This window comes from Delphinus delphis, chromosome 7 (genome assembly GCF_949987515.2).
Source record: "Delphinus delphis chromosome 7, mDelDel1.2, whole genome shotgun sequence".
NCBI classification, from domain to species: domain Eukaryota; kingdom Metazoa; phylum Chordata; class Mammalia; order Artiodactyla; family Delphinidae; genus Delphinus; species Delphinus delphis.
In genome coordinates this window covers 78,835,054-78,859,246 of record NC_082689.1, presented here as the reverse complement: position 1 = coordinate 78,859,246, position 24,193 = coordinate 78,835,054, and the positions used below count along the sequence as shown (strand labels likewise).

Sequence of the window (24,193 nt, the reverse complement as noted above, 5' to 3'; positions counted from 1 at the left end):
TCCCTCTGCTCTCCTCTCTCCATCTCCCTCTGGTTCTCCTCTGAATTCCCACCCACACCCCCTGCATCTTTTCCATACAAAACCCTCATTCTCCTCTTTTCTTCCACAGTAGAACTGAACACCCCCTCAAAACCAGAGCCCACACGATTAGGCACTGTTTTCTCTTTGCTGAATGATAGGTTTCCAAACATTGTACAGAGGTGGGGGGGATTGCATGGGGAAATGGGAGGGGGAGAAAGAAATCCTCCACCCTAGATTGGGTTAATCCATCAAAGTAATCATTAAATGTTATGTTAAAACAAGTTGAACAATTACACCCTGTTATACTTGGAGCTTTGTTAAAATGCAGATGAACAAAGAAGGGTATCTCTTGTTCGTTATTTGACCTAAGTAAAGATTAATTTCCAAGCCTTTTCTGAGAGTAATTTTTGATAAATGAGACCTAGAGGGAACTGAGTCCTTTAGAGAGATGCAGAAAGCACATGGGCAGAGAATATGACCAGGAAAAGAATGGGGAAGGCTGTGACGGTTCTGCTGTAGGCTTGCACAAGTAAAGTTATATTTACTTCCTAAACCACGAACTTAAAATACTCATATAGGGCCTCCCTCGTGGCGCAGTGGTTAAGAATCTGCCTGCCACTGCAGGGGACACGGGTTCTAGCCCTGGTCCGGGAAGATCCCACTTGCCGCAGAGCAACTAAGTCCGTGCGCCACGACTACTGAGCCTGCGCTCTAGAGCCCGTGAGCCACAGCTATGAGCCCGTGAGCCACAACTACTGAAGCCTTCACACCTAGAGCCCGTGCTCCACAACAAGAGAAGCCACTGCAATGAGAAGCCCGTGTACCGCAAGGAAGAGTACCCTCTGCTCGCTGCAGTTAGAGAAAGCCCGCACGCAGCAACGAAGACCCAACGTAGCCAAAAATAAATAAGTAAATTAATTAATTAAAACAAATACTCATATAATTCCACTTTCCAGAGAAATATCATGGTTTGTTCCTTCCAACTCTCTATTTATCCTATTCCCGCTGACCACGCCTATCTTCTTCATAGTCACGCCTACCTGGTCTAGACTAGATCCTCTTTTGCACCAAACTTAAACCCTCTAATTCTGTCAGTGAACTGGGATATAATCCCCTCATCTCTCATCTGCTGTGGGTCCAAAATAGAGAGTTTTGAACGCTAACAGCTTTATGTGCATCTCAGTGAGTATCCAGTAAATTCTGCACCCTCAGCCTACCCCTCACAACTGCTCTTTCCAGGAGAGATAAGATCAGTCTAAGCCTTTGATGTGCAACACAAAGATGCCTAAGGGATTCAAGGCTAACTTTAGATCAGAGCAAATCCAGATTCCAATATCAATGGCGTAACTAAGAAAGCATGAGAGAAATGAATATAATGGGAGCAAATGGGAAGCAGTTCGGTAGCAAGAGTAGAGACTGCTGAGTAGTGAAGAATGACAAATGAGAAAGAGAAGCCAAAGCTGCCAAAAAAAAGTGGCTGTCAATCACAGGAAACGCCACTACCATCAGAGCAGTGGGGTATTACCAGACAGGTTCCCCAAGGACCTTGCACAAAAGGAGAGGAAAATTGGGGGTATTTCAAGGCATGGTGACTTTTCTATGATAACTGTTACCTATGATTTCAATCATCTTCAAAGTTAGAGTGGTTCGGGGAACCTAAGGTCATATTTTAATTAACTCTAAGACTATCTACCCACCCACCTTCCTCCCAAAAAATCAAGGATTTGTGGCCTGGAAAAATTTGTATTATAAGATAGCCCCAAAATGCTGGAATGTCCTAAGTCTCTGAAACTGAACTACTTTTCTGGAAGCTGATGTATTTACCTACTGACCACAATAAACCAAGGACTGCAACAGACCTCACCCAGGACAGAAGCAGAGGAGAGGGTAAAGAAATGCTACATCACTGGAGACAGTTTAGAGTTTGCCAGCTGTGCACACTTTTTGTTTCAAACTTTCTATACAAGCTTGGCAATGTTTAAGGAAAACTAAAGTAACATCACCAGGGTCAAGTTCAAGTGTTTAACCCCAAATCCCATACCGCATAATTGCCTTACTGCAAATAAGATATTCAGGGTTTCTCTTAAAATCCCTACTGGTGTCTTTCTTTTGTTGTTTTGAAACCACTGCTGAATCTGCATCAAGTTAAACAAACTTCCTAAGAGAAAAGTGTCCATGACAGATAGAATAAATGATCCCCTTTCAAAGTAAGTGAATTTTAAAATGTAGATGATCATTCTATATCCTTAGTTTTGGCTGCCAATGCAAATGAGTCAGAGAATTTGCCTCAGACAGTGAGTTAATTGTGTAACTCTACAGAGGAAAATGCCATTGGAGAGTACTTGCTGACCTCACAGCTGAAAAAAAAAAAAAGAAAAACCATTTAAAGATGTGGAAACCAGATGTTTCAGACACATTTCAGCCTCTGCTCTGGGAATTTATCCTGAGCAGCCCCTAACAGGCTATTCCTTCTCTACAACTGAGATATGATCATCTTAATTTACTTATTTTTCTTGCTGTGGGAAGAGGCTCACGGATGGGGATTCAGAAATGGAATTTTTCATAACTCCATATGGCTTGGTAAGAAACTTCACTCATGAGCTTCTTGTTGGGAAAGTCACTTCTTTGAATTCATGGAGAAGTGAATCAAAGCTGTAAATTTTTCTCTTCTGTTCAAGGCTGATGTTTTCCAAGAAAATGCTTGGGAAAGACAGATACTGGAATGCATATATCATTTTTTAAAAAGTGTTTCTGCCTTCTAAAATTTTAAAATAGCTTTTTATAAAGTGAACTTTTCAGTAGAAAATAGAGGTTAATATTTATATTCCATATGAAAATATGCTTTAAAATTTTCAAAGAAGGTGTGGTGGTATAGTGCAGAATGTTTCCTTAACAAAATAAAACCACCAATATATTATTTTGTTTTCATTTCAATGCATTTCTAGTCAGATTTCATAACAGGTAACCATAAGAGAATTACAACAGGTAAATTGGAATATACAATAATTTTATAATCATTGCTCCATGTACTCTGACGTGTAGTGTATATCATGCTTTTTCCAAACATCTTTTGACTAGTTTGACAAAGCCAGCTTGTAATACAGAAAAAAATGAAAAAAGCTTGTATTTCTGGATGCATTCTTACCACTGGATTTCTTTTGTTTGAGCTATCCATTTAAATACCTTTCTACCTCTTTTGTTAGACAAGGAAAGTTTCTTTTGTTGTTTTGTTTTGTTAAATGTAAGGAATGACATAGACCCAACTGTGAATATAAACAACAGACCAAAAAAGGCTAAATAGAGAAAACCCAAAATACCCCATATAGTACTCTAAACAATGCTTTAATTCTCATGATACAAATTAATACTGCTTTATGTTCACTGTTGTGTTTGATAGTGAAAAAAATATGAATTGCTCAAGAAGAAAACTGACAAATCCTTGTATAAAATAAATAAAGAGAAAGCAAAATTAACCTAGATCTTGATGTTATGCTTGCTAAGCAGCACATAGTTATAGAATATTTTCCCTTTCAGCATGTTTCTCTCTGGTAATAACTGCAGCCATGCGGATTTCATTAGAAAGCTCGATTGCAATGCACAGCCTTGCAGCCTCTTTTTTCAGTTTGAGCCAGTGAACAGCTTTCATGCTGAACAGTGCAATCCATTTGGCCAAGATGGGGTCTGGAATTTACTAGAGGAATGAGCAAGTCTCTTTATTTTCATTGCACACCATCAAGCTTGGGAAATATACACCTATTTGTCAGAAATGACAAAGATGATCATAAAGCTAGTAAGAGTTAAACCCACATGGATAAACTTGGAAATGCTGTCAAATTTGCTAATGATCAAGTAATTTGGAGTTGTTGTTGTTGTTTTTTAAAGTGATGTTGTATATCACCAAAATATAAACCTAGACAATAGGAGTTCTGTCCTAGAGATAGAGAGGAGCAAACCCAAATGTTTGTTAATAGTATGCTGCACATTTGAGGCCCGGAGTGATTGCACAGTGCTTCACGCTTCAATGTGAGACAAATTATTGATCAGTCAGCCTAGCATAAATTGTTTACAGTTGGTTAGGCCAATGTAGTATTAGAAAACTATTTAGGGAGGGAAGAGAGTTGAATTAGAAGGCACGAATCTGCTAGCAACTATCAAGAACAAGGCACTTTAAACTCTTGGTCTCAGTCCCATACTGGTAAAATGAGAAGTCTGAAGTAGGGGACCCCTAAGGTTTATTTTTAACTCTTATATCCTCTAATTCCTTAGATAGTAATTTTTTAAAAAGACACTTAAGGACAAGAGACTTCAACTAGTTTAAATGGATTATGAAAATCAAAAAATGTACAGATAAGCAATTCTTTCTAGCCATTGTATTGAATCCAAAAAAGGAGAAGGGAAAAGTAACATTATCATGAGCTCCTACTAGGATACAGAAGCTATGCTTATGGGTTTTATGGTTTATATATTCCAAAAAATAGCTGTCGTTATTCTTATTGGATAGATGAAGAAACTGAAGCTCAGGCAGTGATTTATACAAGGTCACACAACTGGTCCACTGTAGAACCAGAAATAGAAATCAGAGCCAACATAGTATTGTGTCACCACTTACTAAAAGGAAAAGGAAGTTACTGGTTAAATAGATTTTCAATTTCAGTGAATGACAGCTAGAAAAATTAATAAATTATTACTTCCTCTGAAAGGTGAAATTTTTTAGATTAGGACTCATTGTACAAAGGACCATCTTAGTAGTTTAAAATTCTGAATTGAGAAATACTTTAAAATAAATGTGTGCTTAAAACTGTCAAGTACACATGCCAAGGGTACTCATAAGGCAAAATAATGGGAAGTTTGGGTCTCTTTCAGGAACAGTGTGGAATATTAAAATTATTTAATAAACTAAAAATTATAGCATAGACATTTCTGCTATTTAAGTTACTATCTTATTACTAGACAAGTTTAAGAGGTACCAAAAGTTTAAGAAAAACTACCAGGAAGAAAACTTAAAATTATTTAAAAATTTTTTTCCATTAATTTATTTTTTTCCTGCAAACATCTGTTAAAAGAAAAACTGAAGCATACTTAAAATTTTGAGTTTATCTGAGCAAAAATACATTTGAATTTGGCAGCATCCAATCTAACAGATAGAAAGGAGCTCCGAGGAGTGGTACAAAATGCAAGACTTTCATAGGCAGAAGGGAGCAGGCAGAAGGAAGTTTTACTAGGTGAAAAAGCAGGTTGGTTATGGCAAGGTTACTTTCCTTCAGCGGATGGCAGGGGTCTATCAGGCAGATGACCTAACTGGTGGTGATCAGATTTCTGACTGACTGGTTTAAGATTCCATTTCTGGGTGAGCCGAAACCATACTTAAGTCTTGATTTGGTGATGTGGGGCTTAGCATAAGGGACTCCATTTGGAGCTTGCTGTCGTGTTTTTAGTACAACATATTTTTACTTCTGGAGTAAAATATCACGGAAATCTTAGTTTGAGAAACCTTGGCAGACAAAGTAATTCTTACAAAATTTTTTCAAATAAAGATCTTTTAGAGAATAGATACAGGGCTTCCCTGGTGGCGCAGTGGTTGAGAGTCCGCCTGCCGATGCAGGGGACACGGGTTCTTGCCCCAGTCTGGGAAGATCCCACATGCCGCGGAGCGGCTGGGCCCGTGAGCCATGGCCGCTGAGCCTGCGCGTCCGGAGCCTGTGCTCCACAACGGGAGAGGCCACAACAGTGAGAGGCCCGTGTACCACAAAAAAAATAAAATAAAATAAAATAGAGAACATATACAGTTTTAACATTTTTAAAAAGTAACAATAATCTCCATCACAATACATTAGTAAGCACTACATGTCTCCTTCTCTACTAAAAGCCTTAGTACCCCTGTACTTCAAAATAGATGTACTTGCATTGCCCACTAGTGCTCAAGTTGCTTGAGAATAAGGCTTGATCCCCAGCCCCTATCAAAGTACCTCATGGTATATTCTTAAAACAGCGAAATTGGAAACGAGTAAAAGTTTAGTTAATGAGGCTTTACCCTATGTGTAAAGTGTCCTATGAAGGACACTTGGGAAGTAGGTGACTCTCAAAGGGGAAAATGACTTTGATGTTCCTTGTGTTCTCTGACCTCTAAGTATCAGATGCACTAAGGTACTGTGTATTAATGACAGGCTTTTTCCATATAAGGTATAAGAGCAGTATCCCTTGGAGTCCAGAAAAATGCCAAGCAGCATCTCCTATTGAACTGTGGCATTGTCAACTTCAGCTTGGGGAAGAGAGTAAAGAACAGTATTTCTAATACTGCTGGATTCATATCTTGCTGCATGCCAAGAAACATACGTTCTCGTTGGAAATGGTCTTGATGGTGGCTGATTGCACAGGTCAGGGGACAGAGACTTAACAATAATCTGATAGTCAACATAGAACTGTTAGCGCTATGTTATGATTATTGTCTTGGGAATCTTTTCACATTGTTTCTATGGCAAAATGCACTCCAAACTCAAAACAATCATTTTAAACAGTGATCTATTGGGAGACAGCTCATGTATGACTTAACAGTATCTGAACTACGTTGGGAACAAATGTGAACCGAAAAAGACAAACCAGATAAAGAACTTAGGAACTGGTAGTTACGTGTGTCCCACTTTTTCTCTGCTGTAGTTAAATCTATTTTTCTTTTCTTCAATATCATATTTGCTTGCCTTGGATTCCTTTAAACTTTTCCTCAGTTTTTGATTTGTTTACTAAATTCTCGATTATATTGCATTAGTCATTTCCCTCAAATGGATATTTTGGCTTACTTTTCTCCTTCATTGTAAGCCAATTTTCATTGGTTTCTTTTGCCTTCAACTCCTTTTCTTTTCCTATTGCTTACCTTTCCAAGTTTTTAAAATAAAGTCAAAAAAAAAAAAAAAAGTCAGGGCTTCCCTGGTGGCGCAGTGGTTGAGAGTCCAGCTGCCGATGCAGGGGACGCGGGTTCGTGCCCCGGTCCGGGAAGATACCACATGCCGCAGAGCGGCTGCGCCCGTGAGCCATGGCCGCTGAGCCTGCGCGTCCGGAGCCTGTGCTCCGCAACGGAGAGGCCACAGCAGTGAGAGGCCCGTGTACCGCAAAAAAAAAAAAAAAAAAAAAAAAGTCAAAACTTTATCACCTTTGGATAATGCAGAAATACAATGTTGTGTTAAAACTTTCTTTCAGGTTATCAGTTCAAAAAATAATTTAGCCTCAAGTTTCTATCTATGTCCCCCAAAATTCCCCTCATTTATATTTTTTTTCCCAAAGCTTTCTAACAATGAAAACTTAGCCACTCAAGGCAGCTGACCCAGGGAACCCTTTGGCAGGAACAATAGCTGATGTAATCTTCCAGCTGAGGCCACAAAATTTCCCTTGTTCCACAAGAATGGATAATAGTGCATTGACGACATTTTGTGAATTCACAGAACAAGCAGCAGGCGTGTACCACAGAGAAGCGCGGTCTGGCAAGTACAAGCTCACCTACGCAGAAGCGAAGGCGGTGTGTGAATATGAAGGTGGCCATCTTGCCACCTACAAGCAGTTAGAGGCAGCCAGAAAAATTGGTAACAGCTTTGACAATAATCTTCTTCTTTTTCACCCTTGGAAAAAAATTTTTCCACCTTCCCCGCAACCCCTTATTAAGACTTTTCTCTCTACCCCTGCTAATAGTTCCTCTGGCTTCTCCCATCTTCTTTGCCTAGAGCTGGTAGACAATTCCTACTACTAGTAACTTAGTTGGGGTCACACCCCATTGGGAGCTAATAAATAAACATCAAAAGAAAATGAAGACATCATTATCTCGATATCATTTAAACCCCTCATTAATTTTAATGCCATTGCTATTCATTTTTAATATCATTCTATCTCTTCTTGACGTCTGTGTGTCATTTTCCTCAGCTGTTAAATGATGCTACTATGTTGTGTCTTACAAGGAAATTTACTTGGTGGAAGAAATAGTGAATTTAGTGGATATTTTTTCAATTATTTTCAATTTTTTCCTTTTCTTTTTTTTACATTAAGTGGGAGAATGCATTTGTACTTTAGGATCAAAAGCCATGAGGAAAAGGAGGATAAGCAAGTTGTAAGGTGCCAGATGAAAGAAACTGGGAAGATGATGTCAGGACACCTGGTGAAAACCGAGTAATTAACAAATGCTGTTTGCTTCTTTATATTAAAAAAAACGGGTTGCTACTGTCTCTCCTGGACTTTCAGGAGAATCCAAAAGGCCACCCTAATTCAGAATTTTCTTCTCCACTGAAGATATCCCTTTGCTGATAGGAACATACCTGGCAAAGCTCATACTATTATTATACATTACCCAAGACAAAAATAAAGGTGTTCTCGAAAATGCCCCAAAGTCTCCCCAGATGACTGCTCAGTCTATACCCTTAGGGCTGTGTGTGTGACGCAGTAAATGGAATGAGGTATACAAAGGCCAGAGACATTACTAGCCATGGGGGACTTGTAGTCAAATCGTTCTTGGGTGGCATCGGCAAATATTAAAACAGCCTCCAAAGTTGAGTAAGGAAAACAAGGCTGAGGCTTTGTTTGAAATGTATGAGTACTTTTATCCCTATTCAAATTTTTAAAATATTGGTGATATCTTTTTTTTTTTTTTTTTTTTGCGGTACGCAGGCCTCTCACTGTTGTGGCCTCTCCCATTGTGGAGCACAGGCTCCGGACGCACAGGCTCAGCAGCCATGGCTCATGGGCCCAGCCGCTCCGCGGTATGTGGGATCTTCCCAGACCGGGGCACGAACCTGTGTCCCCTGCATCGGCAGGCGGACTCTCAACCACTGCGCCACCTGGGAAGCCCTAGTGATATCTTAATTGGTCCTGAAGGAGAAATTATCATCTGAAAAAATTTTTTTCAGTATTGATGGTAATTCCAGAAATTAACTCATGGCACTAGCTCGGTCATTTGTGAAAAGAAGCCAGCTCTGAAATTGGATTGTTTTCATATCCATGGTATTATTATTTCCTAGTCCATCTGCTTCTTTTTTTTTTTTTCCCCAAGTAAGATGTCATTTCCTAGTAAAAGTCAGATGTTACAAGAACTTTTATATACATTCAAACTTTATTTTTTAAGAAAACAGTTCTTTCCCTTTTATATGAAGTGGATTTGGGCAGTTAAGACACTGTCCCTGTTGCAAGGGGCCATCTTGGTTGAGATGACCTTCGCTCAGCTGAGGGAATAACCAGTTAAGCCATTACCCTTCCATTCTCTTGCAGGATTTCACATCTGTGCTGCTGGGTGGATGGCCAAGGGCAGAGTTGGATACCCCATTGTGAAGCCAGGGCCCAACTGTGGATTTGGAAAAACTGGTATTATTGATTATGGAGTCCGTCTGAACAGAAGTGAAAGATGGGATGCTTATTGCTACAACCCACATGGTTTGTCAAAAACAATAATTTTATACTATATAAAAACAGGTACAGGTTACTAAGAGCTTAGTAAAAAGAAATGACTACTTCTTCCAGAGAGAGAGCAATTTAGTAACGATAATTATTAATAACAACTACCATTCATAGAATGATTATGTTGTGCCACACACTGACTTATGTCTCTTCATCCACACTGTCACTTTATTGTTATACCCATTTTAGAATTCAGGAAACTAAAGTTCAAGAGCTTAAGTAACTTTCAGACAGCCAGTAATTAGTAGGCAGGTGAGATCACGACTTAATTCTTTTCTGTGCCAGGGAACTTCCTGATTACAGAGGACAAAAAAAAAAAAAAAAGATTATAAACTTGTCACAGTTAATTAGCTAAAACCAAGAAGTAGTACTACCAAATGTTAACTGTTCAAAATTATCCCTTTAATAGAATGAGAAAAAGGAGACAGAATAAACAAAGTTTTCCCCTAATTTCTTTTTGGGCATAAATTTTTAAACTTCCAAACTAAGCAACCCTCACTCTGTGGTTTGTTTTAACAAATATATACTGGATATGCTAGTTATTATTGTAAGTACCTGTTTATTCATATTCTTTTTCCATGGTTGATTGCAGCTAGGAAAACTTTAAAGAGAAAATTAACACATTATAATTACTATAAACAGTAATTCTTGGTCCATGCTGTTGGAGAAAAAAGTAGACTGTTGTTTTGGGATGTATTTCCCCCAGGATAATATTACAAAGTGTTACAACATGTTACAAAGTATTTCCCATATATATGATCATAAACATCCTCAGGTGGTGTCCCATTTGGATCTACCTTAGAGAATGTCCATGACAAAGTAGGAGATTACAGTGAAGTTCTAGCATATTATTATAGAATTTATTATTTAATAATATTAACCATTGGAGAACAGTTTCTCACATTTGCAACTAACCTCTACCTCACAATAATGTATACTCCAAGTAGAAAAGAATTTTTCCTAGAGCTGTCACCTATTCCCACTTGAGACAAAATATGAATAAATGGGGGTGGGGTGGGATGAACTGGGAGATTGGGATTGACATATATACACTAATATGCATAAAATAGATAACTAATAAGAACCTGCTGTATAAAAAGTAAATAAAATTCAAAAAATATGAATAACGCGCATTCATATAGACTATAACTTTCAAATCACTTTGACATACTTTAAGCCTATAGTATACTATATTTAGTTCTATATTTAGTCATTGTTAATAATTCATATATCTTCTTTTCCTCTTTCTCTCTTCCTTTTTCTTAAATATATTTATACAGGCAACTCTCTTTTTACTCTTAAGAGTAACTTCTATTTCCAAATATATTATCTGATTCTTCTGCTTGATAAACTCCAGGATCTCTGAGCATCTACTCAATCATTTCCAAAGGTCAAAGTCTAAGGAAGATGTAGAAGTATAAATGGAAAGATTCTTACAGTATTTCATTGCCCTTTTATAAGAATGCCACCTTAACTTACAAATTTTTATAAGCTGCTTTTGTTTCTCATAGAGGCTGAATGCTTTTTACTCTGGGAATGTGTGTACAGAATCCTGGGAGACTTGTGCTTACTCAAGTCTCAGCTTACTTTTGGATTCAGTGATATACTGATTATTTAGGATGTGGTCAACCTGAAGGGGACTGGGGGCCACCTGAACTAGCAATGGGAGAACAGTTCATTGAAAAATAATTGGAATGAAAAAAATCATAATGGTATCAGGAAAATAAAGCAATGATTATTAATTAATCAATACCACCAAGTTAGAGTTGATTGAAGCAAGGAAGAATAGGGTCATTCAGAAGTGTTCAGAAGTCAGCTTGCTCATTCGAGTTCTGAATGTGTGGCATGATGCCGACTGCCTCCTGTATGAATACTTCTTAACCAATTAGCTGTCAGTCCTCAGGGACCCAGGCTGCTTTATAAATCTGTCATTTTCTAAATAAGCAAGAGATGAGGCAATAATTATATGTAACATGAAGTACAGAGCTGAATAGATATAGCTAAATATAAAAAGAAGTTAGTTCAATATTTGAATATTTTTCCTAATCTAATGATATATACATCAAAGATAGGATGCTATGGGACAGAGAAAATCACTCCCAAAGCGGGCACTGTATATGCTTATGTGCACATATAAACTATGTATTATATAATATTTAATAATACAATAAGAATAGCTTATACTTTGCATAATACCCTTAAGCTATCCTTTATATTTTATCCTCAGAATAGTCCTGTGAGGGAGGTAACAGGAGAGACATGACTATATTTATTTTACCAATGAAGAAACTGAGGTATAGACTGGACGCAGAGCTCAGACTAGATCCCTGACCCTCTTTTGTCACTTCCTTGCCTTTCTAAGAGCCTATTCTGCCCTGGGGTGATAAGCTTCATTTACTTCTATGGTGTGAAGGATTCTAACACAATTTTTTATTGTAATAGTTATTTTCAAGGAGAATATTCTCGTAAAAAACTTCTAATTGGGGAATTCTCTGGCGGTTCAGTGGTTAGGACTCGGCACTTTCACTGCCGAGGGCACAGGTTGTATCCCTGGTCGGGGAACTAAGATCCTGCGGGCTGCGTGGCACAGCCAAAAAAAAAAAAAAAAACCAAAAACCCTCTAATTGATATAATAAAAAATACCTTTGAATGCTATCAAGAGTCACCACTACCATCACCACCACTCAGATTATTTTTGAGTTTCCAGTTTGTATCTTTTTTCCAAGACACTAGACATTTAGGTGATATGGAATTAAAATTAACTGGGGCCCTTCCACAGCTTTCTCTCTAGGCATACTGTAAAATCACTGTTCTGGCAGAGATTGTTTGTTCTTATAACAGGTTATGGGACAGGATAGAAATCTATGAAATGGTAAATGACTTGAAAAAACCAACATGGATATGTTCACCAAATCCTCAAATAGTATTAGGATTAAGGTGCTAATGTAAACCAGTAAAAGGAGTATAGAATGATTATAAATTATTCCTTTTAACTGGATTAGAGTGACCTTCAAATTCCCTAAGTGATCTTCATATTCTATAATGATTTTACAAACAGAATTTATTGGACTCATTATTCTAAGTGTCTGAGTCCCTGAAGACACAGTAGTGACACCACAGAACAAAATCCATGTCATCTTGATTGGGCTGTTGGTAATATGGGCATATGTATTTGTCAAAACACATTTAAGTGTACATATAAGACATGCATCCCATGCTTAAAACGTAAACAGAGCAAAAATGTCAACAGGAGCACAATTATTATTCCTTCTTGCTGTTTTACTTTTTAAAAAACTCACAAGTGGGGACTTCCCTGGTGGCGCAGTGGTTAAGAATCTCCCTGCCAATGCAGGGGACACAGGTTCGAGCCCTGGTCCTCGAAGATCCCACATGCCACGAAGCAATTAAGCCCATGTGCCACAACTACTGAGCCTGTGCTCTAGAGCCCGCCTGCCACAACTACTGAAGCCCGCACGCCTAGAGACCGTGCTCCTCAACAAGAAAAGCCACCCCAAGGAGAAGCCCACACACCGCAGCAAACAGTAGCCCCCGCTCGCTGCAACTAGAGAAAGTCTGCGCGCAGCAACGAAGACCCAATGCAGCCAAAAATAAATTAATTAATTTTTAAAAAATTAGAACAAAAAAAAGTTCACAAGTGGTCTATGTTCATTTTAGAGAATTTAGCAACTATTAATGAAAAAACATTTATTCTTCAGCTACTGTTACACACAATATACTATGGATGCTATATATTAAATCATTTTATTTTTATTTCATAAAAAGTACTAAATAGATGGACACTAAGAAATGAATATCTTTTTTAAAGTAGGAATCATTTTTTAAAAATGCTTTCTTATCATTTTTTTTTTCTCTTTTCAGCAAAGGAGTGTGGTGGTGTCTTCACAGATCCAAAGCAAATTTTTAAAACTCCAGGCTTCCCAAATGAGTATGATGATAACCAAATCTGCTACTGGCACATTAGACTCAAGTATGGTCAGCGTATTCACCTGAGTTTTTTGGACTTTGACCTTGAAGATGACCCAGCTTGCTTGGCTGACTATGTTGAAATATATGACAGTTATGATGATGTCCATGGCTTTGTGGGAAGGTATGTATTGTTTCTCCATACAGGAAGCTAATGAACATCCGATATTTTGCATGATGTTTCTTTTATTTCTCTCCAACTGTCCCTACAACATTGATTTTCCAGTTTATCTATTCTCCTGCAACAGAGTATTCTTTTTTAAAAAATTAATTTATTCATTCATTTATTTTTGGCTGAGTTGGGTCTTCGTTGCTGCACGTGGGCTTTCTCTAGTTGTGGCAAGCTGGGCCACTCTTTGTTGTGGTGTGCGGGCTTCTTATTGGGGGGGTTTCTCTTTGTTGCGGACCACAGGCTCTAGGCGTGTGGGCTTCAGTAGTTGTGGCTCACGGGCTCTACAGCGCAGGATCAGTAGTTGTGGCGCACAGGCTTAGCTGCTCCACAGCATGTGGGATCTTCCCGGACTAGGGCTCGAACCCGTGTCCCCTGCATTGGCAGGTAGATTCTTAATCACTGCGCTACCAGGGAAGCCCCAGAGTATCCTTTTTTAACCATGACTTTTTTTTTTTGCTCTGTTACTCATAATAAGCCATAGTCAGCTGCTATGTCTACTTATTAAAATAGTTATAGCTGCTTTTTGATTTGTTAAGTTGTAACAATTAGTTACATATTCTATTTATAAAGACCTCAAGATTTGACTAACAGGAGAAAGAAGATGTATGAGTTGGGAAATTTTGGGGGGTTTTTAAATGTCCTGATTTCTGTCAACCTCCTAAAAATAATTATAAATTCAATAATTGTTGCCTTTCTTCTGTGTACAAAACATTGTACTAAGCATTATGGATATAAGGCAAATAAGTAAACTATAGCCCCTTCTCTCATTTAGTTTAGCTAAATATACAACGGATATCTTTTTAAAAATAACTTTCTTTGCCATAAAAAACAAGTATTGCTTTCCTCAGTATTTTTCCCTGGGTTTTTTAACATGCTGGGACACATTTTTTTTGTGTTCCCATCCATATCTTTAACATAGTTTAAATTTTACAGTACAAAATTTGCAACATTTTACAAAATATTGTAAATTAAAGAGTGTACAGTTAAGGTGTTTTATGTATTCAGGTCCCCACTTAATAATGTGTATTTTAGACTATCCATTATCAATAGATTATCAGTTATCAATTCTCTATTATCCATAATAGTAATTTAATGAAAGAAAATAGTAGTGGGGATAATTAAAAATGACAGACAATATCTTTTTATTGACTTTGAAATCTGTAACTTAAATACAAAGAAAAACAAAGGCATTTGTTGCATAAATGAACAGCAATTTTTGGATGGAAAGTGGTTTTTGTTTTGTTTTGTTCTTTAGCTGAGACTACTACTATAGAAAAAATATATAGTTTTTTGAAATAGTTTGAAGAAGACTAGAAGTAGGGTTGGAGGAATTAAGAACAAAGTCTTTTTTGAAAGAATGGACCTCCTACCTTGGATATTAAGGTAACATTTTTATTCTAAACCTAGTTTCAGAAGTCAATTACAGCTCTAGATAAAATCATAAATGATTTTTTAATCTACAGGCTAATTTGTTATTTATTGGATTATATTGTGTGATTTACCTTTATAATAGACTTTCTCCCCCTCAGGAATAAATTACATTGTTTTAGAAACTGATAAAAACCCTTACTTTTTATATTATCATGTGCAAGGGAATTCCCTTCAAGCCATGATAAAAATCACACCCTCTTATGTCTATAAGGTCCAACGTAATTCTTTCCCTTTTAAATCAGCCATACACCCATTCTTCTCTAACTGTGAAGAAAACTTCATGAGATTAATCAGAAACAAATTTAAAAAATTTCCAAGTAGATTCAAATTGTCTACCACACAAAAAGCTTTGTAGACACACAGTTATGCCACAAATTCTTAAGAATCTCATTAATGCTGTGAGAAGGATATTTCAAACAATGTTTTAACCCCTCTTCTCTCTTACAAATTCAAGTAAAAATAAATAAATATAACAATAAAATGTAAAATAATAGAAAAATGAGCCATTACTTAGGGGAAATAAAGTACGTCAATTATCAGTAAGAGCCACTTGCAATAGCTATATAATAATCATTCATGTGACCTCTCTTTTTAAAAAATTCTCTTTCAGATACTGTGGAGATGAGCTTCCAGAAGACATCATTAGTACAGGTAATGGCTCTAAATTGAAGAACAAAACTTTGATTTGCTTTCTCAGTATCAGTGAAAATGAAGGACCCAGTAGTTATTACTATATACTTTTTAAAGTCGAGAGAGCTGAAGACAGATATAGCTTGCTAGCTTGTGAAAGGCAAAGAAGTGCTTATTTATACTTAATGACTTTTATCAACTCCTTGCACTAAAAATGTATACTCTGGTTATTAGCAGGAAATGCAGTCTGAGATAGTCTTGAATCTGCAAATCCATAAATACTGCTGTAGCTTATAATTCCCATAAAATGTGGTAATAAAATGTCCAAACTTTTCATTGATAAAGGATTAAAGTAATTTGTAAAGTTGTTAAAAATACCTTCTATCACTGAAAAAAATTTTACATCATATTTATTGCATTTTCGTATTAGTACAGCAATCCCCAGAGAGTCATGTGAAGAACACAGTTCTGTTAGATGTTTTTAATAGATATTACATGAGAAAAGGGCTCTAAGGTCAAGTAAATTTGGGAAATATTGGATTAAACAATGTGAAACAGGTTTCTTTATTAGAAGATGTCAGAGAACTTTTACTATGCTAATTATGCATAGTAAATCTAAAAAGGCTAGCTATAATAGGCAAAGTTTTCCAAATCTTTTTCCTCTTGCTAATTATTTTGTGTGACTTTGTTCCTTGAAATGTACCCCAAGAAATGTCCCTGTAGCAGCATACATTTATCTCAATAAGCAATACCATTGCTATTGCCTCAAACTGCTACTTTCTGACTAAGAACTTTTACTTTCTTAGATGTCTTCATTTTCCTTTTTATTTTCATCACCAGCACCAGTAATTGGCATTCTTTTTTTGTTTTTAATTTTTTTAATTAATTAATTAATTTATTTATTTTTGCCTCTGTTGGGTCTTCGTTGCTGCACGTGGGCTATATCTAGTTGCCGCGAGCTGGGCTACTCTTTGTTGTGGTGCGCGGGCTTCTCATTGCGGTGGCTTCTCTTGTTGCAGAGCACGGGCTCTAGGCACACTGGCTTCAGTAGTTGTGGCACATGGGCTCAGTAGTTGTGCTCGCGGGCTCTAGAGCACAAGCTCAGTAGTTGTGGCGCATGGGCTTAGCTGCTCCGCGACATGTGGGATCTTTCTGGACCAAGGCCTGAACCTGTGTCCGCTGCATTGGCAGGCAGATTCTTAACCACTGTGCCACCAGGGAAGTCCACTTGCTCTATTTTTCCTCCACATCATAAAAAAATTATCACAATACTTCTCCAACTAAAAACAACAAACCTACATTGAGTTGCAATTTCTAAGCAGTCCTTAAGCTGAGATAATACTAGCTAAAATTAGTCCCACACCCTAGCTTTGCAGTGCATGCAATTCTCATTTATGAATCATTACAAGAGATGGAAATTCTTGTTCAGTCTTGGAATGATTAATGCTTAAAATTTATTAATTCATTACTCTGTTACAGTCTCCCTAGGAAGAGTAATCTGTTAAACTTTTTATTTATCTTTTATTCTTTACTTGAGAACATATTTTATGTTAACAGAAAACTAAAAGAAGACATTTTATGAGATGTAGGAGGTATTTGTGGGGTGAGAATCCTATTTTAAAAATAAAAACAAAATGAACAGAGGGAGAGTCAAAAAGAAGCCTGAAACTTAGTATTTTTCCTGTTTTGTTTAAAACAGACAAAACTTACTCCAAATGTAACACCAAATCAGTGTTTTTCTTGCACAACTGCAAGGAACTAAAAAAAGAAAAACCCACACAATTTATTATTCAAAGAGAAACAAATCAACAGAAAAGAGCACAGCTAAATAAAAAGCCAAAGATTTAGCAAAATAGCAGGAAGAATACATTGATACAAAGTAATAGAAAAAGAAGATATAAAATATGTTTAAAGTATTATCCTATCAGTCAAGCATAATGCTGTTAACATTTTGATTTAGTTTTCTTCTTAAATATATACTTACTCACCCCTGGATATTTATATTAAAAAACAAAAACAGAAAATAAACTAAAAATTACCCATTACTGTACCACTTTAAAAAAAGGTATGTAAAGAAAGAATGTGCCCACCCTTCTCATCTCTCCCCACCCAAGAAAGGCATTGGATAACTATGTGGTGACCGTCCTTCCAGATGTCTTCCTGTATTATACAAACAGTATATATCAATACATGGAGACCATGGAGCTATTTTCAAGTCAGAGTATAATATTTAGATCATTCTAATTCTTTTTAATGACTACCTAATAGATACCATAATTTGTCATATACCAATATTTAACATCCTGAAGGTGGTTGTTTTTTATTTTTCTTTCTTTTGCTATTGAACATTTCACCAGACAGTTTTAAACCTCTATTTTGTAGTGCTATTTTATTTTTAAAAAGTAAATTTCTAGAAGTGAAATTTTGGGATCATAGGTGATGTGTACTTAGATGTGGACAGATGTCACCAAATTAGCACTAGCCCTACAGTGCCAATTTGTATTTTAACCAGTTGAGTAATCTGAAAAAAAAAATTTTTTTTTAATTTAAACAACTCTTTCAAGTTTGAGAAAAGTACAGTGGAGCACAGCGTGAACTCTGAACTCAAACCTGGTTCTGCCACTTATAACCCTGTGGCCTTGGGCAAGCTACTCAGGTTTTCTGTGCCTCAATTTCATCTATAAAAATGACTATTTTAATAGTATCCAACTCATAGTGTTGCTTTGGAAAATAAGATGAAAGGCACTTCAAGCTGTGTCTTTCATCTTATATATATGGGGTTTTTGTAATGAATTCTGGATTTGTGATCTGTATTAAGAAGGTCTTTCCTTCCTGAAAAAGAAAAATACTCCTATATTTATTTTACACAATAACATTTTTTGTTTTGGTACATTTTGGTCTTTAATGCAGGTAAAATGTAGTTAGGTGCTTTGTGTAAAGGGATCTAGCTTTGTGGGCTTTTTTTTTTTTTTTTTTTAACAAATGCAAGGCTTGTTGCCCTCATTTAGTAAATAATCCATCCATATCTTAATGGTTTGAACTGCCTGCCATTCTCCTGTAATTCTATGGATGTACCTTCTACAAAGAATACCTCTGAAAACAAAATAGACAAAATTTCCTCTAGGACAGATTGGAGAGCCACAGGAAAAAATATGACAGTCCTGGTCCCAGTTGGCAGTGAAACTACAGACTCTACAGCTTGAGAATCTAATTCTGAATTCTGGGAGTCCTGTTCATGAATTTTTATATTCTCCTATGAGAATGAGTCTTTGAATTGTCAGCCAAATTGAAGGAGAGTAACATCATGGTTCTTTTGCACCTTCCTCCTCCCCAGGAAATGTCATGACCCTGAAGTTTCTAAGTGATGCTTCAGTGACAGCAGGAGGTTTCCAAATCAAATATGTTGCAGTGGATCCTCTATCCAAATCCAGTCAAGGAAAGAATACAAGTACTACTTCTCCTGGAAATAAAAACTATTTAGCTGGAAGATTTAGCCATTTATAAAGCAAAGAAAGACATTCCGCATTTATGTTTCTATCTTTTGGAGCCCCTTTGATCTCACTTTTATATTATTATTATTATTAACATTTATTTATTATTTTTCTAAATGTGAAAGCAATACCTGATAATTTGGGGAAAATTGGAAAATACAGAAAACTTTAAATGAGAGAATAAAATCTCCCATAATCCCATTGCATAAAAATAACAAGCATTAACATTCATATATTTTTCTTTTAGTCATTTTTTGATTTGTGGTATATGTATATATGTATCTATATGTATTTGTATTTCAAATTTTGGAATGCTGCTCTATGTACAATTTGATATCTTGGATTTTTTACCACTGAACTTTACGGTGTACACGTTTTCCCCTATCGTTGAGTATTCTGCAAAAACATGATTTCATTTACAGTATTCTGTAAACTGTCCATGCTATGATTGTTCCATACTTTATGTAAGCCTGTCTATTGTGGGAATTATAGGTAGTTTTCATAAATATTGTTTCAATAAACATCCTTGGACATATATGTATTTGTACAGCTCTCTAATTATTTGGGATAGGGTCCTAGAGGTAGAATTACTGAGTCAGAGATTAATTAAAATAAAAAAATGTTTTTGAGGGAGATAAGCTGGACTTTATGACACTAATGGGGAGTGGTGGGCTGGATGGCTGGTGGGCTGCACTACTCACTCAGCCTACAAAGACATCCTCTAGGGAAGCGAGAAAGTGAATGGACTAGGAAAATAGCAGGTCATTAACCAGCAGCATTAAGGGTCCATTTGACCTTTGTGGTATGGACTTTAACAGGAGATTGGTCAGCGAGTCTCTTTTCCTCTGGCCATGTTCAGCTACACAGGACAAAGACAGATTAGTGAGAGAGCAGGAGTCAGCAGGGTCAGTTTTGCCAAGTGAGTATAAGACAGGGGCAAGGGAGTAGAGGATATGGGTAAGAAGGGATTGCAATGATAACCCAAGGAATTTAGTTTGATAAGGGGTGAAGAGAGGACAGTAAGGAAATGAGGGACAGTAAAAAAGTGGTGGGCTCAAAGAATTGTCAAATCAGAGTATGAAAGGGGACGCACTGGAGAGATAGTAGGTAGTGGTCAGAGAATGAGATATTAAATATAACCTTCTCTGGCAGGCAGAACAGTGTTCCCTCCCAGGATGTCTGCATCCTAATCCCCAAAACCTGTGAATATGTTACCTTAGGTGACAAAAGGGACTTTGCACAAGTGATTAAGTTAAGAACCTTAAAATGGGGTATTATCCTGGATTGTCCAGGTGGGCCCAATGTGATCACAGGGGATGGATGTGGATGAGGGAGGCTTAAGAAAAAGAGTCAGAAAAAAGACGTGACAAGAGAAGCAAAGTCAGAAAGATGCAACATTGATGGCTTTGAAGATGGAGGAAAGGTGCCATGAGCCAAGGATTGTGGGTGGCTTTTGGAAGCTGGAAAAGGCAAAGAGATTCTCCCCTAGAACTTCCAGACGGAATGCATCCCTGCTGACTCATTGATTTTAGCTCAAAGAGTCCCATTGAACTTCTGAACTACAGAACTGTAAGATAATAAATTCATGTTGTTTTAAGCTACTATGTATGTTACAATTTGGGTGGAGCAGTGATATAAAGGTAATACACCTTTTAATCAGTTTCATGCAGGGTTAGACTTAGGAATAAAAGTCTAATTCTAGATGACAAAGCATAAACAAGAAGAAGCTGTAAACAGAAGATAGCTATTTTCTAAACTCAGAGAAATTAATTTAGGTGAATATTATTTAAGGCTAGTATAACATTTCTCTGTTCATGTTTTCCTGTCTACATGTAAACTTTTTTTACTTCCTTGATCACGAATTTTTTTTTTCCACTATTGTTTTTACTCTTTTCCTCCCACCCATAGTCTTTTTGGTCTTTTTTCCCCCCAGTTTTTAAAAATTGAACTGTAATTGACTTACAATATTATATTAGTTTCAGGTGTACAATATTGTGATTTGATATTTTTATACATTACAAAATGATCACCATTTTAAGTCTAGTTACCACCTGTCACCATACAAAGTTATTACAATATTATTGACTATATTCCCTCCACAGGCGTTTTGGTCTTTATCAGAATTAACTTTTTTTTTCCTTTGGAAATTTTGATAATGGAATTTAAATAGTAAATTGAAGAATGTGTGTTAACTTGAAAATTACAATGCACTCTAGGATATAAGGTATTATTATTGATGATAATGAATATAAATCCTCTAAGATTTTCCTGAAAATAATATTTAGATGTATGAAATATTTAGAATGATGTTAAATGTTATCTATTACCACTGACCCAGATTCACCTATATCTCAATGGTGTAGTGAGAGTATTATATGAGAATATTATACACAGGATCAGAGATGGGTTATAATGACTTCTAGAGAATTAGTTACAAGCCTTCCTACTGAGATTTAGGATACATTATGATCATATTCTAAGATCTATAGAAATTCTTGAAAAGGAAGAATTATAATATATATAGAGATAATTTTTAATAATAATTTTAGTAAAAAAAGTGACCCTGTAGAACATTTTTAAAAACTTGATTTTATTTATTCAATTTAGCATCTTTTGCATGTCTACTCTAGTATTCTTTATGTTCTAGCAATTCCACTTCATTTGAATGTTTTCAGTTTAATACCTGCTTAAATGCATCTGTAGGTTTTTTTCTCTATTTTTTTTTCTTTATCATGTTTATGTGTGGGTTTGGGAGGTTCCTTTAAGTTTTACTTACTTTCAATTGAATGTGATCTTGATATCAATATCATTCTCTGAAAATAAAACTGACTAATGTTTATACATGTACATACATACGTATTCAATATTTTATTTAATATAACATTTGAGTTCAGATTTTTTTGAAGAAAATTTTTTGGAAAGGAAGTTTTTTCAGAATATGTTTTACAACTCATTCCCCTCAAAAAAAATTTATTTTGAAGGCAAGTTGTTTTCATGTCTTGTGCTGTTTTTAAATGTCTAAAATATATATCCACAGCTATTTAATTTCCTTCTGAACAAATGCCCAGCAAAGAAAACCACAAGAAGAAATCACATCCCACAAAACCTCAATATATAAAAGTAAACTCCCTAAAAACACAGGCTCTTGGGCCTCCACTGGGAAAGCCACATCCTTAGCAGTATTCATAAAATATAAAACAGTTTTTGAGCACTTATTTGACTGTCAAACAATTATAAATAGGACTATTACTTGCCTAAGTGTTAGTAACCTCACAGTAGTTCTCATGATGTCAAAAGAAAAGTTACATGGTATTAGATTTAACTGAGTCAAGATGTTGATTTAAAATAAAATTACATGTACAATACAGTACGAAAACGAATTTTCATATTGCTTTTTGAAGTTCTATCCCTGCTACAGTGAATAGGAATCACTTGCAGGTATGTTTATATACCTGATAAGTATGCCTCATCAACAGTTTATTCACATATTGTAGGCAGAAGTAGGAAAAATTGCTCCAGTATATGAGCTGTTTCTTGCAAAACCAGAAAGAGCAAGGTTAGAAGGTAAAAATGATTAGAATTGTAACGAGTTGGTTTTTTTTTTTTTTCAATTTAAAAGTTACAGGTAATCAAGTTTAAAAGTGCTATAGGGCTTCCCTGGTGGCACAGTGGTTGAGAGTCCACCTGTCGATGCAGGGGACATGGGTTCGTGCCCCGGTCCGGGAAGATCCCACATGCCGCGGAGCGGCTGGGCCCGTGAGCCATGGCTGCTGAGCCTGCGCATCCGGAGCCTGTGCTCCGCAACAGGAGAGGCCACAACAGTGAGAGGCCTGCATACTGCAAAAAAAAAAAAAAAAAAAAAAAAAAAAGTGCTATAGAGGACAATACAGTGCTAGATAAACATCAGTGTTCCAGCTAAAGTGTTACTGCTATGGGGAGAAGCAACATGTATGCTCTGCCTAAACAGCAGTATCTTCAGCACAGTTGATCATCTACTTAATACAGCTCTTCATCTAGTCAACTAAGATTTTTCTTTTTCTCTTTCTGCTTTCAATTTAATTTAATTTTGGGCTAGTTTATCTGCTCATATTAACAAAACTTAAGAATTTACAGCTGATGTATTATGAATATTCTTCCTCCTATCCTGTTTCTCCATCTACCCATTTCTGGTCCTCAAGAGCTATTTCCAGTGTCTTCAATATCCTTCAAAAGACAGTGTATGTAAATGCATATTTTTTCCCTTCCTCACTCCACTTTTTTTTTTTTTTTTTCCTGGCTTTTCAGAGGCCTGCCCAAGGGACTGGTTTCTGCCTTGCCTGACTCAGTGTGCTGATGGGAAAAGAATGGATGTGTACTTTGAATACTAGGTTGGCCAGCACAATAGCTTGTTACACTAGAGAGACTGCAGTACTGCAGACAGACACTAGGGAGAGACTGCAGTACTGCAGACAGACACTAGGGAGAGGAGATTATGGGCTTCTGAGAAGCAGCAGAGGTAAACCTCTTTAACTGGGAAATCCCTTGTACAAGTCCAGAGAAGATGCATACCCAGAAAAGGTTTGAGAGGTTCCCAAATCTCTAGCTAAGCTGATTCGTTTTTTCAGATGCCCAGATCTCAACAGATGAGCACAAGGCATACAAAGCAACAGGGAAACACGGCCAAATCAAAGGAAAAACGAGAATAGCCACAACAATTTTGAAAAATAAGCAGAAATTTGTAAAACTTTCTGATTTCAAAACTTATTATAAAGCTTCATGGGACTTCCCTGGTGGTCCAGGGGCTAAGACTCCGCACTCCCAATGCAGGGGGCCCAGGTTCAATCCCTGGTCAGGGAACTAGATCCCACATGACACAACTGAGAGTTCGCACGCTGCAACTAAAGATCACCCATGCCGCAACGAAGAGCCTGCATGCCACAACTAAGACCCAGTACAGCCAAATAAATAAATAAATATTAAAAAAAAATAAAGCTTCAGTAACCAAGTGAATGTGGTATTGGTATAAAGATAGACCTATAGATCAATGGAACAGAGTCCA

The 24,193-nt window shown here is 36.7% G+C and overlaps 1 protein-coding gene across 3 annotated transcripts; it reads left to right on the top strand.

The window, feature by feature from the left end:
• The first annotated feature begins 2,474 nt into the window (after positions 1-2,474).
• On the top strand, positions 2,475-19,681 carry TNFAIP6 (TNF alpha induced protein 6). 3 transcript variants are annotated; one of them, XM_060015709.1, is made up of 6 exons: positions 2,475-2,601; positions 7,455-7,592; positions 9,262-9,354; positions 13,327-13,555; positions 15,645-15,685; positions 18,999-19,681. In XM_060015709.1, the coding sequence occupies exons 1-6, from the start codon at positions 2,508-2,510 to the stop codon at positions 19,166-19,168; spliced, it is 765 nt and encodes a 254-aa protein (XP_059871692.1). In that variant the 5' UTR covers positions 2,475-2,507; the 3' UTR covers positions 19,169-19,681. The 3 variants fall into 3 exon arrangements, with proteins under 3 accessions (XP_059871692.1, XP_059871690.1, XP_059871693.1); XM_060015707.1 differs by having other exon boundaries at positions 9,262-9,423; XM_060015710.1 differs by lacking the exon at positions 7,455-7,592 and having other exon boundaries at positions 2,486-2,601; positions 9,262-9,423.
• The last annotated feature ends 4,512 nt before the right edge of the window (positions 19,682-24,193 follow it).